General features: G+C 41.9%; 1 protein-coding gene across 4 annotated transcripts; it reads right to left on the reverse strand.

The window, feature by feature from the left end:
* Window positions 1–1,237: 1,237 nt before the first annotated feature.
* Window positions 1,238–17,589, reverse strand: ncoa5 (nuclear receptor coactivator 5). Of its 4 annotated transcripts, XM_076267813.1 has the most exons (11): window positions 17,455–17,586; window positions 14,891–15,168; window positions 14,473–14,580; window positions 13,252–13,312; window positions 11,550–11,813; window positions 11,083–11,201; window positions 10,635–10,764; window positions 7,024–7,223; window positions 6,463–6,667; window positions 5,925–6,016; window positions 1,238–2,403 (listed from the first exon to the last, which is right to left on the reverse strand). In XM_076267813.1, exons 2-11 carry the CDS (start codon window positions 15,051–15,053, stop codon window positions 1,751–1,753), a joined length of 1,995 nt encoding a protein of 664 aa, XP_076123928.1. In that variant the 5' UTR covers window positions 15,054–15,168; window positions 17,455–17,586; the 3' UTR covers window positions 1,238–1,750. The 4 variants fall into 4 exon arrangements, with proteins under 4 accessions (XP_076123928.1, XP_076123929.1, XP_076123930.1 ...); XM_076267814.1 differs by lacking the exon at window positions 14,473–14,580; XM_076267815.1 differs by lacking the exons at window positions 14,473–14,580; window positions 14,891–15,168 and having other exon boundaries at window positions 17,455–17,589.
* Window positions 17,590–18,448: the final 859 nt, after the last annotated feature.

An 18,448-nucleotide genomic window follows, 5' to 3' on the forward strand; every position in this document is an offset into this window, starting at 1 on the left:
GTGTTTTATTCATGTTTTTCACCAATCTGCATTTTGTTTATTGAGCAGTATGAAGCTGTCATTGTGTTGGGCACATTTTCTTATCTTGGTCCATCAGTGTCACCTAGGATGGGGAAAGGTGTTTACATTGGTTTTAGTATGTTATGTTTGATGTGTACAGTTGTATTTATCTTGTCTTGAAACACATTTTACCTTCAGATAAATTTACCAAAGCATCTTTAGTCATCTTCTCACTTGTATCAAATCTCATTTCAAAGAATTAAGATCAAATTTGAGTGATTTGATTTAGCAAAAGTATTAGTTTCCAGTATTTCATTCATGCCTTAAACTATTGCTGGAATGGGCAGCTAACTGTAAACACATCAGTGCTTTCAACACTTCACCATTCAGGCCTACTTTCAGTTCATATGGCCATTAAAGTATCAATTCCTAAATTAACAAAAAAGCAACACACCTGAGTCTACAAAGATATGTAGCATTATCTACGCCATTTAAGTCAATAGTGAAATGCAGATGCTAAATTGCATTGCCTATGCATAAAAACAAAACAGGTTGTAGGCTACCTGTTTGTGCAACTGCACAATTCTCAACAAAGTGAAATAACTTGAAGCTTCAACCTACATTCCAATTTGTTTTTAATTCTTTGTAACGTTGAAAAAGTTAAGTATGAATGTTTTAAACAAAGTGGATGTATAGTAGATGCTCAAGAACCATTTTCCCACCGTGTAAACATCTTTCCCTCCGCCCAACATCCTCCACTGCTTCTTGGCTAGCTCTGAAGTGACACGTAGTCTGCTGAACATATGTGTTTTTTCTGTGCTAAACCTTGTGTGAAGGCGTGTATGTGGGTGCGTGTGTACTTATATGTGCACTCCTGAATGATTTGGGGTGGGTGAGGGGGGGGTAGAATGAGGGAGGTTGGGAGGGGGCAGAAGATTCATTTGTATATACATAAGGTACAGTTAGTGTTGAAGTGTTTATTTTTTTGTGTCGGTGTAAGTTCAATATTTTAAAGGAAATAAATATGTATTCTCTATAGTCTTTCATGGTACACGAAAAATATCAACTGTAGTTACATTTCAAATGCTTCTCTCTATGGCTTCTAGCAATGGCCCATTCCATTTTATAGAATTGCCAGCACAAATGCAATAAACTAATACCATTTTAATACAACTTCTGTGTACAAAGCTTTATTATGACAATGTACGGGGGGGGGGGGGGTTAAGAAATGCCAGAATATCCTTCACACTTTTTATTTTAGTGACACTGGAGATCTTCAAATATTTACAAAGTCACAAAAATGTATAAAAGCAACATTACTTGTCAGAATTGCCTATATTCAGGGCTCACAGTAAATTAATTCTGTACATGCAATCATCTAGTTGCCAGAAGTCAAACTCCTATGAAAATGGCTGACAAAACAGGGAAGTCACTAGTAAACTGAATTTTCTTTTTTTTTTTCATTTATTAAAAAAAAAAGTACACATATCAATGCAGGCTTGGAAAAGGAATATTTCTTTAAAAAAAATGCATTTACAAATAGCTTGGGGGGGGGGGTGAAAAAACAGATCACCGAGTCATCTCTGAAACAAATGAAGAACACACCAGGCTCAGACCAGTACCAGAGTCGATCACAAGCCAAGGCGTCTAACCATTTCAGACAGGATAAATAGCAACAAACAAAAACCAAAAATCACCTTCAACTGGCTACAGTCCAGTCCATATCTGTTGCCCCAGTCTGGGGTTCCGTTCAGTAATGGCGGGGGTAGTGGGACATAGGCATCCCCTGTCCCATTCCCTGAGTCATGCCAGGGCTCATGCCCTGACCCATGCCAGGCCGAGGGGCAGCCGGTGGTGCGCTGCCTGAGTTTACCAGATGGTTGATGGACGGGCCGCTCTGGATGAGGGTGTCCAGGGCCTTCTGCACACTGGGGTTGTCAAAGTTGATGCCCGTCCCCGTGGAGAGGCCAGGGGGCCTCGGGGCACCCTGGGGGGCCATCATGCGGCCGGCGGGGGGACCGTAGCCAGCGGGGGGCGCGTTGCCCTGCGGGCGCGGCTGAGGCCGCATGCCCATGACTGACGACGCCGTGGGGCTCATCTTGGCCATGCCCACGCTGCCGTGGGACGGTGGCATGCTGGCCTGCTGGGTGCCCATGGAGGAGCCGTAGCCCTGGGGCTGGGAAGGCCCAGCCGCACCGACAGTAGGGGACGCTGCCGAGCTCCCGGCCCCGCTGTTGAACAGGCTGAGGATCTTGGCCTGCAGCTCCTGCTGGTGGTTGGCAGAGGGGGCGGGCGAGGGCTGGTGGGCAGGGGGCTGGTGAGAGACGGCAGGCATGGCCATGGGCTGGGCAGGGGGCATGGCCTCGTGGGTCATCGCGGGGGCAGTGTGCACAGCGTGGGAACCTGCAAGACAAACAAACACAAGCAAACGCCACTTAGCTGGGTCTCAGTCTAAATTGGATATACAGCAAATACAATTACACCGAAAGGATGCCAATCCATACCCATCCATATAACAAACATCTACAGATCCTCAAATTATAAACACCACCTAGTGAAACCATTCATGACCACGGTGAATTTGTTTTGCAGCCTATAGTTTGCTTGTTTGGTCCGCAGCAGGCAAAAAATACACAATGTTGCACACAGACTTGGTCCGGTTCAGTTTCACATATGCATAGTTTCTAAACTGACCAAATCATGTAATAATTGAAGAGACTGCTCCGTCACGTCACTTACTTTTGGTGTATCTTCCATTCATTAACAGCAACTTTGGAGTTACACACTGGGGTAATAGTCTGTTTGTACCTCTTCACACATCCATGTTTGGGCCTATATAACGTGAACCGTGGACAATCTCGCATGGCATTTATTTAGGCAGTGAATAGGAAATTAAGTTTACCTACTTTTACCCACAATTCAGTGATCTTAACTCCCATAATTCATTACAACTAGACCATCGGACCCGTTTCTTTCAGGTTTGCTTTCTCACCAGCGGGACCACCCCAGAGTTTGTTAGATGGTGCGGACCAAGACCACCTTTTTTTGGAGGTCTCGAACCGATCAATTTGGTGCACCCCTGAGTACTGCATTCCGACCGACGCAAACAAACTGAAACACAGGCTCAAACACACTCTAGTTGCATGTTGGTGTGAAAACACCCTTAAACTCTTTAAAGCACTTAAAGTACTAGCTGAAGAAAGCACAAATCAGTTTACATGTTTTAAATCAAAGTAAGTGGCTAAAGTGACCTTTCACCAGGAGCTTTTAAGCCTCAGCTACAGCAGGTTCTCTAGAACATTGGTTCCCAAAGACTGGGTCGCAGGAGATTTTATTTGGGTCGCCAGCACAATTTATGTTGTGTAATAGGCCTAGCTTATACCATTTAACCAGGAAAGCTATCAGTTTTCTATTAGGATATAGTTTGTTTACCACAGTGACCGCCCTAATAGCTCTGAAACTGGGGGCGAATGCGTCGCAGAGGGGGCAGCGGGCATCTCACTCGCAAAAGGAAACATTTCTGTGGGACGCCTGTTATGGACCTCGCAGTTGCAAAATGCAAGGGACATGAATCAGCATGAACATTAACGGACAGCTTCCGTTGACCGATTAAAATCTAGTGACCATGCTGTCAACTAAAGCAGACATTTGATACCGGGCATGGCTATTCAATTTGCGTCATAGGCTGATAGTTTCGATTTTAGATGCACTCTTTAAAGTTAATAGCAGCCTCCTCACATTCCTTATCATTTCAGATTTAAAATGCACACCAATGCATTATATAAGGTTACAATTGAAATGGACATTTTAAAAGCTAATATTTTCTCTTTTTTTCCCCTCACAAACTCTATTATCTTTTGGCTATTGCGCAAAAGCCTCTTATTCTGAAATGTATTCATTTCACATTCAACAACATAGCTTGTCACAACATCAATACACAGCCTTAGTATAAGGCTTACAAACAAGCAAACGTTTAACTTGCGGATTCAATGCGGATTCAACTTTCCAAAGAAACCGCCAGAAATAGGCTACGATATAACAACTTGAGTTATTTGCTATGTTTACATCGGAATTAACACTGTTATGGATTCATTTGTCTGCAATGCAACGTAGCCAACATCTCTACAACATCTCTCTTTAGATACTGTATACAGGAACAGCTTACTATGTTGAAGAGTGACGATTGCGTAGAATGCAAGAATATCCCCAAACTCTCGGATGCGCATTAAAACGTTATCTTTTAGGTAACTTTCCACGCTGATGGTGCTAAAAATGCAGCACAACTGTGTTCAATGCAGGATGAGGAAAACCTGAGGTTGTGTGTTTGTACAGAACTGAGCGAGAATTTTAAAGCTTTGAAAATATTTAACATTGTTTCATGTGTAATTGAGATTGCAGAGTTGTGGGAAACTGAGTCAGTGCATCACCAATCCCTGTAATAGTAGTGGTAGTAGGCCAGACCTAGGCGCTATTACGTATACATATGACAGTGTAGAATGGTAAGGGTTTGAGAACCTGTGGCCTAAAACAATATTGGTGGTTGCATGTTAGATCTGAAGTGAAATGGGTCGCGATGGTCTGTCATTTTTAAAAAGTGGGTCCCCAGAAAAAAAGTTTGGGAAATACTGCTCTAGAAGGTCCGACACTGTCGAGCATTCTTACATACAGTGCCACTGGGAACTTCTATGGGTTGCTGTTTAATAATTATAATTATTAATTAATTATTAATTACTTATTATTATAACATGTACATCTATCCTCGTGTACTATGCCACTAGCTATAAACTACATGGTAATATTGGAGGTCAACTTATGAATTTTATGGAGTCAGATTAATCGTGGTTTCTTGCCATATTGACCACTGATGCATTCATTCGTCATAATGTTTAAGATGAATGTTTAATTTAAACTTTGCGCCAAAGTGATTCTTTATAAAGCCAATTTTCAATCAAGATTCAGAACGAGATGATCTTCAACACTTTATAAACCAGCAACTTGATGCAATATGCATTCTAAAAAAAACTGGGGATCCAACTCAGTTGCAACACCACCTACGTTTTCATAACACTTTTGCTACACCACTCATTGTGGCCAGATATGAACTAGCTGATAAGCCAACAGTCCATAAATGTGCGTTTGTTTTTGTAACTTTATTAGCATGGCTGTTTTGACTGATGTTGTGCAGACACCAGTCTTCTTCAACACTGGGTTAACCCATTTACTCCTAAAATGCCTGCTAAAAACGCCTATAGAATCCTATGGCATTCTAGACTAAATAACCTTATTTCCTGAGGGTTTTCTGAAAACATACTAAATATTGTCAACGTCTACCAAAATTTAATATCTAGAAACATGAAATAAAAAGCATGCTGCAGCATCCAGCGGGAGGGTCAATGTTGCGCTACGCAGCATCCAGCTGGAGGGTCAATGTTGCGTCATGCAGCATCCAGCGCGAATGGGTTAATAAGTATTTCTCTGCCTCTCCTTTGGCAAAAACTTTGACTGCTGGACTGATTGAATAACAACACATCATAACTGCTCTGAGGTAAAAGCATTCCTTGCCACTGTGATTTGACATGATGAATCTTTTGCAACGGCATGCAACAGTTGGCAACAACGTGCAACGTTGAATTAAAACTGCTGCAACTTGTCTCTGCAATAGTTTCGTCTCGTCGCAAATCTTATGAGCTGGCCTTTACACGATGCATCACAGGCTGCCTTATAGTGTCCGTATGTATTTGTCTATACATAGACATGACATGGACATTTTGACAACTCAATAAACAGCCTACAGTGGGCAATTCTTCAGAATCATGCACCACTGTGTGGATTTGCAGGCAGTATGTGTAAGTGTGTGTAAGTGTGTGTGTGTGTGTGTGAGTGCGTGGTTACATGTGGATGTTGGCTGCAGTACGGTGGCTTACCAGCATGGGGATCAGCGCTGCCCCTGACCAGACGCTCGCGTTTGTCCCTAAGGTACTCAATGAGGCGGTCAAGCTCCTCTGGGGTTAGGAACCTGAAAGACAATATAGAAAATGCTTAAAATACAGTATGTCTGTGCACCATGATAAACATGGAAGTATATGGAGAGTTTGGTTCCACAACGCTATAAATCCATTTTTGAAAACATTAATAAGTCATGTTATTTAAGTGTGTATTTCGGGTAATATCAATACAATTGCAGTTCTGTTGTTTTGATTGATTATAAAGATAAAATCAAATAACAGCCAACTACATTTCCAAAGAATATAGTATTTAGGAAACAAACTTCATGTTTTGGGAGGTATATATATGGGTTTGCCAACATTTTGCTTTAGAAGTCAGATTTGTGATCACCTTAGTACTATCAAAAGATGGTCCAGGGCAGCGTGCCTATTCTCCACTAAACTACAAACACTGGGTGGACATGTTAGGTGGGCATGTCAGACGTGTGTGTGTGTGTGTGTGTGTGTGTGTAGTGACCTGTTCTCTGAGAGCAGTGTGACGGTGGACAGCAGAGAGACTGGGTGAGCCTCCTGGTCAAGCTCCCTAAGGAGCACGTCATCGGCCATCTTGGCGGCCTTGCGGGCGATCTCCTCGCGCTCCTTGTCGCGGTGCTCCGCCTTGTAGACGACGTAGTTCTGCTCCACCAGCACCATGGCATCCTGCATGGGCATGTTCCGGTGTTCTGCACACACAAGCACAACGCAAAGGCTTATAATCATACACGTTAAAACACCCCCATTCATTCACCAAGCCAATGAAATAGCACTAGTTTCCATGATGTACTCTACCCAAACACACAGAGTAAGATGTACAAAACTTGTGAATCAATCTGTGGCAAATCAAAATAGGTGGCTATGGTGACCTTAGCGCAGGGGTGGGCAAACATTTTGGCTCACGGGCCACATTGGGTTTTGAAAATTGGCCGGCGAGCCTCACGCACACGCACGCCCCCCCCCGAATTATCTATTATTTATCCTGAACATGTACTTTGTGCATTGTATGTGAGGTAACGTTATTCAGTGGGAGCTGGAGGAGTACCTTGTGGTGTGCCAAACAGGATGTTGACAGTGCATGAGCGATGCACCTGATGCTGCTGGGTAATTATGATGGCGAAGGGGGTGTGTGCGCGCCCCACGTCCTCCAGCGCCTGCGACAGCGACACCTCCGTGTTCAGGAAGATCAGGTCCACCACCATGCCCAGGTCTCTCACCTTTCTGCCTACTGTTTCAGCATACTCTCTGTTAAAAACACACAGATTCACAAGAAATGTTACTATTGGTTGTCTGACAACATGGAAAGGACACCTACATAGAAACGCCTATGTCTCTATCTGTAGAGAGACTTGGCCGATACCGATTTCAATCATTTCTGTTCCTAATAAAAGTTTAGAACTAAAGAGATTTAAACATCAGCCAAGGTTTAAAGTTTTCCCCTTTAAAGTGGCAGTTACAGTCTCACAGGCAAAATGCCTCAAACCTTGATCTTTAGCTTTCACTTCAACCCAGTGGGTTTAAGAATAGCTACAACAGAAGCTGCACTGCAGCGTCAGCTACGAATAATTTATTAACCACAAACGGATGCATTCCATTTCAGCCATGAACAAGTGAAAGGTTTTATTTATTACTGAAGCAGTTTATTTCACACAAAGGCTGCCCCTTAAGTGTAAAAGTACTGGGTTTTACTCTCGCAGCAAAGTTAAACTTCAAAGTATTTCACAACAGAGACACTAATTAACTTTCCCTATGAAGCATACTGCCTGTGACCAGTACACTGGGAGCAGAGGCAGTGGGCAGGGCTCCAGAGTGCGACCAATTTGGTCGCATATGCGACCTAATTTTTCAAAAGTGCGACTAAAATAAATCGGAGGTCGCACCGGTGCGATCAGCTATTCGAGAGAGGAAAAAATGTGTCCGCATTGAAACTCTACCTTTGGTTCAATAACAGACACATATTTGGCCAATATCGTGGTTTAAACAAATCAGATAGTGAAGGGCGGGATCTCCCCTCTGATTGGCCGTGGCCCAGTGCCTGTGTGTAAATTTGAAACTGCGTGTGCCGCAGAGAGAGAGAGAGAGGTCAGAGACCCGTCAGATAAACAGTGTGGATGTAGTTGCATTACAGTGTGGTCACATAGGCCGAGATAAATGTCCCTCTCCTCACTGCCTTTCCGATCCCAAACCGATCAGACGAGCCCGAGATGATGATCAAGTTTATCGTTGTCTACGATAGATAGGCCTAGTGAAACTTCCCTTCACCAAGTTCAGTCCGAAATAATTATTCATCAAAAAATAGTTTGAACGTAAACCCGACGTACAGGAATGTCACTTGTGCCAAATTTATAGGAGTCATTGTAGGTGAAAAGACGTCTTAAAATTGCGAACAATGCAAGGCCTTCCCGAACGACAGAGATACAGATATCGCCGAAAAGGAGTGCATCATTGACCGCAGTTACATGCAGGGAGTAACCCGGTTTTCAACAGCAATATTCGTTTTGCGCACGATTTGTGTAAACTCATTCTGATGGCATCAATCAATTTAATCCTGTATTTGGCGCAAACCGAATATCGCTGCTACATATAAAGCCCGAATATTCCCTGCATGTATAGCTGTGGTCATTGTGTACGGTGAATTGAATGGACACATTTAGATCGAGCATGGCAAGTCATTGCAATAGCCTATAATAATAGACCTACCATTTCGTTACTGCATTAACCATAGTGATGTTCTTATTGAAAATTTAATAATACTAAAATCAAAAAGTAAATTGCATTGTGGGGCCGTCAAATGATTATTGCAATCATCATTGCAAAATCACATAAAAATCCCCCAGGCTACTTGGAACATCTCTTTAAATTGTGCTCATACATTTCTATGGAAGATGCTAGCATGGCGAGCTGGTTTAGCCAAGGCCTAAAGACAGTGGCGCAAAAAGTGGGTATGCGCTATATGCGGCGCATAGGGGCGCAGCTCCATGGGGGCGCCAAAGCGATGGTAAAAAAAATATATATATATTTGGTATTTTCTATATGTAGCTACTGCTGTCCGTTTCTAAATCATTTCAACTTTTTCTCAATGTTCTATAACATTTTAGAGGACTAACAGGCTAGAGTAGGCGCCCTATCTCATAAGATTCCATTATAGAATTTTGACATAGAAGAGGGAGTGGGGGCGCCGTGATCGCTGGGCGAGCAGATAGGCCTACGAGTAGTGAGTTGCCGTCTATGGAAAAAGATGGATACAGCAAAAAAAAGCTGTTGACGACTAAAAATAGAAAAAGAAAGAGGGAAAAAGAGATGGCATGTCAAGGGATGCAACAGCAGTTAAATAAGTGGACAGTGAAAGGCAACAGGTAAGATTTAAAGTGATGAAGCCTGTACTTGGAGGCTTGCAAATATGAATGTTAACAGACTAACTAGCGTTTGTTAAGCATAATGCCGATTGAAATATAGCCTATTCCATTCAGATAGCTAGGTGGCTACCATGCTCATAGCCTACTGCACTTTTAATGGCCAACTGCAAACAGAAATGTCATGCTAGCAGTAACTCATTACATTTTTCCATATCCTAACAATGAAGGCTCCTTGTAATAACTTAATATTGTGTTGTCAATGTGGTGCAAACAAACAAGGCTAGAGTGCCTATCAGCCTTATCCATTGTGAGCATTAGCTGGCAAAAGGACGTTATGAGAACCGTTTAGACTCTCTTAAAGTGGCAATGCACCATTTATCAATACTTATCAAGTATAACATCAAGTTAAACATCAAATTGGCAGCATTTCTTTAAAAACATATTCAATAGACACTAATACACATTAATAGTGTAAATTATTGGTCTTTTGTTTTGATTTAGTTTGTGTTTTTTTGTTTTGTTTTGTTTTGGGTTTTTTTTTGGGGGGGGGGGGGGGCGCCAATATTGTTGTTGCATACCCCTCAAAAATGGGTAGTTGCGCCCCTGCCTAAAGATCATGAAGGATAGTATGTAAGACATTGAGCCATAGATTTGAAGCCTTTAAAAGACGTGCACTGTTAATTTACTCACTGTTTTTACACACATTTTTATTTAATTCATCTTGAGATGTTTTAAGTTTACATTTCAGCTCAGTGAAGCACTTAAAGTACCAACACTTCATTAAGTTACTTTTCTTGTAGAATTGTAAATCATAAGTCATAGGACAACCTATATAGGACAGTAATTAAGGGAAAAAAGTGAACCTGCTGCGGTGTTAAATGCAATGTGGTTGAAAATTTGGGTGCACCTAAATTTTGTGCTGGTGCACCTAAGAAAAAAAGTTAGGCGCACCAGTGCAACCAGTGCAAAAAGTTAGTCTGGAGCCCTGGTGGGCCTAACCAAAGTCCTTTTAGGCAAGTCCCTCCACTCGGCGGCCATATACCAACGTTTTATGGGCACTCATCGGGCACAGTCTTTGGGTCGAACTGCGCGTGCGCAAGGCTTCAACACATGATTGGCACGATGTCTTCACAACACACCACATGATTGGCTCAATGTATTCACATGTCGATGTTTTGCCGAGGAAGGGGTGGGATATGTGTAGACAACGGCCATATTGGCGTGACAAACTAGTCCCATGCATTTCTATGGAGTATTTTTTGAGTGCTGTGTCTCTACATTAGAAAGTCTCTGGCCTTACTTCTGTAGCTTGTTAACCACGATGACCGAGCAGTCGACAGGGCGCTCCGTGTCATAACGCCGCTGCAGCTCCTCGTAGTACTGCCTGTAGAGCTCATTCCTTCTGCGCTCACCTTCTGGTATGCGATCCTCTGCACACAGACATCATTAATACTCACTTCAGGAAAGTCACACTTTCAATTTAAAAGGGTTTGCAAGTAACTACAGAATGCACATTTGAATAGACAACAAGAATATTTAACAGGAGGATTGAGTGTGAACAGCAGATTTTAGATTACAGCAATCCATACACGATATGAATTCTACATTTTATTTAGCCCATTTGCACGGCAGGCTAATTTCACACTAGTGAGGTGCTGATACAACCTGGTGTGAACAGATCGGTCCCAAGAGAGTCATTGACTGTTTGAATCTTTACTCTGACGGCCGCTTTAAGAATGGAAACTCACCTTCCGGCTCTCTGCGGCCGCCGTTCCATGCCTCTCCTCTGTAAGGCTCTCTCCCGAATGGCTCCTTCTTGCGGTAGTACTCATCCACTCCGCGGTAGTAGCGATCATAACCCTCCTCCCTTCAAGACCATTGTGCATCATGAGTTAGACTATTTCAATTAACACCTATACTTTTGTTGAGGTTAGCCATGGTCCAATAGAAAAAAGCCATCGGAAGCATTTAAGCAACTCTGTTACATTACATTAGTAGTCACTTAGCTGACGCTCTTATCCAAATCAACTTAGTGACTAACTACAGGGTCAGTCTCCTGGGATAGAACTCACAACTGTCTGGTGTTCCATTTGCAATTCCAGATAACTGGCCACCACCACCACCACCACCAACACTCATATACTTCCACCTAAACATCTGCCATCATCTAGTCACCAGCAGGAATTAGAAGGTGGTTTACATGACAGTGGCTTACCTAAAAGCAGGGTCCTTTTCTCGTCCCTCGGAGCCCCGGTAGCGTTCATAGGCAGGATCTCGGGAGTCATGATCGCGTGGGGGTCCATGGTCTCGGGGAGGTCCAGGGCGTGGCTCTCTAGAGGACTCACGAGGGGCCTCCCGGGGAGGAGGATCCCTAAGGTCACGGCCATCCCGGTGATCCCGTGAGTCCCGGCTGTGCATAGGGGAGCGGGACCGAGGGCGGCCATCTCTACCATCCCCATACCCACCACTGTACGGATGCCTGCATGGGACAAATATAACCATCAGGAAAACCAGGAAGTGGCAAAGCATCAGACCACAAGAGGCTGGCCTTGAAGTAAGCATTTAAGTTTTTTTTTCCCCTTTGTAAACAAACACCATAATACCAGTCAAGAACTTGAAACGATGGAAATTGCGCAAGTTAATTTGGTGCAACGCAAAAGTATGAATATATAGCGATATATTGATAAAACGATATATTGAACTACGAGAAGCTGTGAATTACATTTCTTCTTCGGAATGAACCGTGACAATTGTTGGACTAGGATGGCAAGTTGATGTTGCAGAACTCCTTTAGTACCTTCAACAGCACGTGTGTTCACACCGCAAACGCAAGGAAGTCTTCACCATAGAAGTCCCATGTGACAGCTGGAAGAAACGAGTCTCCTGTGAACACAGTGTTCACCGACGAGTTGCGAGCAGGCAGTAGAGAACATTTGTTTCACGAGTCAGAAGGTAGTTGTACCATACTGGTGATTTTAAATGTTTTTTCCGCAACGTCTCCACGATTCGACGACATTCGTAAGTCCACCTGGACACGTTATTGCCTAAGGCTTTTGGGACGAACTTGCCAAGGTTCAATTGTATCTCCAAACAGTCTGGTCTGCTTATGGTCTGATAACCAATACATGATCACACATGACCACTGAAAACCTATAATTCTTTGCCACAACAATGACTTGCTTTCACACATAAAACCTTCACATAGACTTGAAGTTAAACTTTTTGATATTGAGCGTTAACGTTTTTGTGCCATTATGGCGAGTTGAAAACGTTGAGACATTTTTTGCAGCATTGATTTTATGCATTGAAGGACCAGACGCAACATCGCAGCACGTACCGCTTGCTTCATGCCGTAGTTTTTTGAAAGACGACGACTGATAAAAAAACAGGTTTTGGAAAGCCCCTGGATTTACCCATATCTAAATGTTATTTGGCACTTTATATACACGTCAGTGTCCTTAATCAAAATATAAAAAGACCATAACATTTGTTTGTTGACCGATATTAGTCCACGTCTAGATTTTAAGGATGTTTTCTTAGGATTTCACGCTGTACACATCCATAGGATATTCGATGCGAATACGAATTCCATGCGACACGAATCCGGACAAGAATGATCATAATGTACGATAACGTAACAGAAACTGAGAGAAAAAGACACCCAAAGAACGACCTTCCACTTTTATTTAGTGTACTTCGAATGGGGGGCAAAGAGGACAGGACACTTGTACCACCTTTCTTATGTCTTGGAGAGGAAAAAAAACGAACCTCGGACCGCTCAACAAATCGAAGAAAGGACGAAACGATGGCCAAGAGCGTACACGAAGATTGTTGGTGGGGGAAAAAAACAAACAGTATTACCAGATGGGAAGAAACGCTGTTATGTCTTCACATCCTCTTTGTGAGCGTTACTTTACCTTCGAGGAGGGCTCGGCCGGGTTTGAGCTTTGTGTCGCCGCTCCGCTGCCATATTTATATCTGAAAATAAACCAATCCACACATTCAATATGAAAACGAAAAGAAAAAAAAAACTAAAAGCGTCCAGAGAAAAGACGTTATGCAGAGATAAAACTCATAAACCATTTTATTTATTGTGAATTTGTACATTTAAAAACATCAGTCGACACGCTGTATGAAGCCATATGGAGCAGAGGCGGTGGGTATGTTAAGCTTTGATGGACTAAACCCTCCAAAAAACAGACTCCAAAACAAAGGGTTATATCAATTTCATCACATGGCTCTGCAAGGCATCTTAATGCATTGCTCTAATTGCAAAAAAAATAAATCTTTTACTTGATATTACATAGCCCACTGTTCCAGTAATTGATTGAATGACCCCTACACTGCCAGAAAGGCTTGACATTTTACATTACAATTAACAGAAATCACATCACACTTTTTTTTAGAATTATGATTCCAAGTAAAAGTTATTTATCAAAATCAGCTCTCTGGACCGACCTGTCTTAGGAACAGGAACACAAAAAAAAAATATTGCCCAGTAGGTCGACACAGCTCCTTTTAATAGCACCACTGATAATTACAGCTGGAAAAGCTCTACTTCTTGTGTCCAATCGGCCCAATGAAAATCCCCAGAGTTGGTCAACTGCTCTGGTACACTTCTTATAAAAGTAAAATTTACAGTCAATTATATCCTTCCACAACCATGAAAAATGGTCAATTAAGGTGACCGACCGGCATATCTTAACTCAAGAACACGGTTGCTGAAGGATTTAGAAATGCATGACACAGGCCAACGGTTTTGAGGTATTCTACTGTGGAGTTCCCACCTCCACTGATCAGCTTTGATACTGCACCAATCATGGTATTGGTTACTAAAAGCCAAATAACAGGCAACAGGTCTTCTTGTGGTAGTAGTTTAAACAAGCTTATTTATTACATGGACTGGATTCCAACATCAGGGGTGTCAAATCCAAATTTCAACAAGAGTAAGTTTAAATGTTAACTGACCTTTATGCAAATCCTCTACTACAACATGTGAAACTAAACAGAAATCTGATTGGAGCATCAGTGACCTATTTTATCCTCTCTTTTGCTTGGATCGGATTAGGTTTTCCTTCATATGCACTCCCATGTAGTGACTGCCTGACAGTCTTATCAAGGCACCAGTCAGGTCTTACCTAGTTTATACCCCTTATAAAATCGACCGTTTTGTCCCGCCTTCGCTGCCTCGGCCTCTTCCACTCGTTCAAACTGCACAAATCCATATCCACGGAACATGGACAAGGCTGTTAAAAAAGGAAGATTTTTTTTCGTTTTTTTTTATTTTTTAAGAAACCTCAAAAGCAAGAGTGGTTGGAGTCGAACCTTCAGTAAGCCATGTTAAGACCACTAAACAATGATTAAGTAATAACGCATCAATTATATTTGATATTTTAATCCTAAGCAGTCATATAGTATTACGAATAGATTTAACATGGATGTTAAATTATTTTGAATGTGACTGAAATCAGGAAATCTTTTGAGCACATCTATGTTTAGGCACTGAGGCATATTGAGATTAACTTTTCAGACCCTTGAATGTTGGCTCCTACTAACCATTGATCTTCCCATAAGGTCTGAACACTTCTTCCAAATCCTTCGTGTCCATCAGAGTTGTTGGCAAATTTCCCACAAAAATCCTCCGTTCCAGGTCACGAGGGTCATTGCTGTTGGTTGTGTGCCGCACTGGGCTAGCACTACGGCTTCTTCTGCGAGACATCACTATTGGTATCAGCGGTGAGAACCTGTTCTCTCTCTGATGAACTCTAACTGGGTTTCCCCTATGTGCTAATGTGCGTTTAGTGGGTTAAGTTTCCTCGCAGGTCCTGAAATCACTGGTGGATCAACAGGGAGGAAGAAGAAAAGAGATCCGCATGGATAAACCATCTCAAACAAACACAGCAAAAATAAAATATTTGGCACAACAGGGAGATGTATGATGATCAGCTGAATGAACAAGCATTCACAAAATAAAAGTAGGCATCCTGAGGGTTGACCTTTTGTTTTATTTGGATCCGAGGAATCTAAGTCCAAAAAAATTACACACAGTATTGCGATATCAGGCACCAAATATAAAATTATTGGTAATTGTCCTAAGAGTGCGCTAAACTATTACAAAAACAAACAATAATTGATTCTTGAACAGCCTGTGGGGTGCAAATAAAATCTTCATAACTGCACTGCAGTTAAAGTATTGTGATATCATGGGTCCTTCCTTGATTCTCATCCATGACCTACACATGTCAAAACATGCTTTATAATGGTCTTATCCACTGTTACCATTTATAAAGCCATTACCTAGAGAGTTAGCCAGTTTACCTACTGGCCAAGTTCCTGAGAAGGACCAAAAAGACTTGCTCCAGATAAATTGGTCCATCAGTCTCACAAATACCAAGTTGGGTTGATATGAAATCCGATTCAATCGCCAATATTCCACAAATTGTTGAAGGGAGGACCCAAAATTAGGCCTGCATATTCACATCAGTGACCCATGTATAGGCTAAAAAATAACGTTATCTTAGGCCTACTTACCCATAAGAATAAACTATGGATTTGTGATTTCAAATTTCGCCTCAACTCACAAGACTTTAATTACTAGTGCAGATTTACTGTTTGCACCATTAATTAGATTGTATCCCCTTTCGTCAAATTCACGCAAAAAACACACATTTTTTCACGGTCAGATTTTTGTTTGTGACATCCAATTTGATGAAATGCGTGAGCAGACCCAGTAAATGAGGGCTGACTCAAATTGGCGACGTTCACTACTTGGCGATGCCATGCAGCACGTTACATTAAAATCGACGTGAAGGACAGAAAAAATGTTTTTGGACAGGTGTTGAATATGGCCGAGTGACGCCATGCGAAATGATGTAATATGACGCGCCTCAATCGAATGAATAACTCAAAAATTCGATAGCCTTCTTCACAAAACAAACACGGTTAACTGGAACACTACAAGAACACACATTAAAAGCACTTCAGGAAGATGGAATACCACCCTGAAACATCTCGTGAAATAGGCCTACCTGGAGCCGGTCTCTTATAGCTTAACGTTACATCAAGGCATGCAGTAGTAGCGGTACATTACAATATTAACTAACGGCCTTGTTAATTCTAAGTCACAATCAAGCCAATGTCAACTTGCCAAGTAAACGACCAGCTAATTAGCTATAGTTATGTGTAATCTATACCATTCAATCATTTGGCTAGGACCTATCATGATTTGCACAGAACCTGCAGAGAAAACAAGGCCACAAGTATCGGCCATTTTGTGTGGGCTGTTGGCTAACAACCATGCGTTTCAATGCTAACGTTACTGCCATAAGCCCTTCACTGTGTTGACCAAACACATATGATTATTCGTACAAAAGTTCACCCTCGTGACTCGTACACTAGTAAATTGAATATCCATATAAGAGTATGGTACAATTGTGTACAGTATGTACCATTCAATGCTCGCTAACTAGCTAGCGATTAATTGCATGATGGCAACCACGACACAGCTAACGTTAGCGCTATCGTTAACGTTATGAACGTTAAAAAGAAGCCTAGTGCTAGCTGCTACGGATGCTGACTACCTGTCCTTAGTAACCCAAAATGTAATTTTCAAGGTCAATACCACAAATAACCCACTACCTCATCTCTAGAGTTTGCCTTTGGTCTTTTGACTAAAAACGAACTAACTAAATGTAACTCAGTTACATTCCTCACAACACTGTCGGCTAACCAGCAAAACAGTAACTTAAGACAGTGGGTTGACTCGACTAGCTAACTAGACTATGCTAACAGTTAACCTCCATAACATTACCTAGCGTAAATCTTGGTAAGTTGTTAAGGTTACAAGCGATAGCACAATTGTTGTTTACATATCTAAAGTTAAACAATACTTCATTCATTCATTCAAATCTATAGCCATTAGCCAAGCTTGCAGACAAATCATCATAATATACATTATAAACCAGTAACGTTAACACTAGCATCACCACAATGCTAACGTTAGCTTATACGCTCAACCCAGAGACAACGAGGAAGTTCTGCAAACTCGCTTGGTCACTGCACTACGAGTGCGACACAAATACTTTTATTTTCAACATTATGGTACGTAAAATATTCCATACCTTTACCCTACGATTTTCAGCGGGCCCGAACTCGACGGTCGCCTCCACAAAATAGGCAGAAAATAGGTCACTGCCTCACGAGATGGATGCTCAGCAACGTTCCTTGACTGAACCAGAGTGCTACGACTTTGCTACAATGCTCAGTAGGGCCAGGGCTCTCAAATAACCTTTTAGTCTCGCAATTAGTGCCTCCTGGCGCACGGGAAGACAAAACGAATGGAAAAGAAGTCTCCTCGAAGTCGTAGCTCTCGAGTAGGCCTACTTGAGGTCTCTGGTTGTGTGATCCTGTGTTGACATTTGTGAAATTTGATTGAAAAGTTTTATCTGATCAAATCTGAGTCATTATCCTGCTGTAATAATATTGTCTAATAAACGACATTGCAACTGGCTCATTATATGGTTGTGATTCAGCAGACACAGAGCGACTTACAAATAAAAACAATACAATAGTTAAAAAAATAACAGTGAACAGTTTTAAAATGTTGGTAAGACTACATTAAGTTGTGTGGAACCTTGTGTCAGATAAGGTCTAATCTTACTAATGTTGTAAAAGACAAACCATGATTTTGCAGTAGGCTATTCAGAGAAGTTAAGATAAGTCTGTCATATCTTTCAATTTAACTTACATGAATATTAAGAAAAGACATGAAATGTTAGTAAAATGATGGATGAAGTATAACTGAATAAATGAAACAGATTTTAGACGAGGGTGGTAAAATAGTTGGCCATTTGTCGGCAACCCGCAGCGGACAGCCAGAGAACCGATGAGCAAACGCCAGATCTGCCACTCAGATGGGCCGACAGTGGTCAGCCAGGCCTTGCTATATGGGAGGCTACAACGTATTCTGATTCACTTCATTGTCATATTATCTGTGACGGGTAAGTGGTGTTTTGATTGAGTAGGGCAACGTGTTTGGTTTGCACAATGACTGTGTTTATATGAGGTTGCATCAAAGAGTTTACAGCGCAGCCTAGAAGTGGATTCTAGCGCTCT

This window comes from Alosa pseudoharengus, unplaced genomic scaffold (assembly GCF_046254945.1).
Source record: "Alosa pseudoharengus isolate Yale_2024_CS ecotype anadromous, Long Island Sound unplaced genomic scaffold, YU_APseudo_1.1 YU_APseudo_1.1_scf_5, whole genome shotgun sequence".
In the NCBI taxonomy this organism is placed as follows: Eukaryota; Metazoa; Chordata; class Actinopteri; order Clupeiformes; family Clupeidae; genus Alosa; species Alosa pseudoharengus.

Coding starts and splice junctions, on each gene's coding strand:
- ncoa5 (XM_076267813.1), bottom strand. CDS start 15,053: ATGTCTCGCAGAAGAAGCCGTAGTGCTAGCCCAGTGCGGCACACAACC. Junction 14,581..14,890: donor ACCTTATGGGAAGATCAATG/GTTAGTAGGAGC, acceptor CTTTTTTAACAG/CCTTGTCCATGTTCCGTGGA. Junction 13,313..14,472: donor TTATAAGGGGTATAAACTAG/GTAAGACCTGAC, acceptor GTTTATTTTCAG/ATATAAATATGGCAGCGGAG.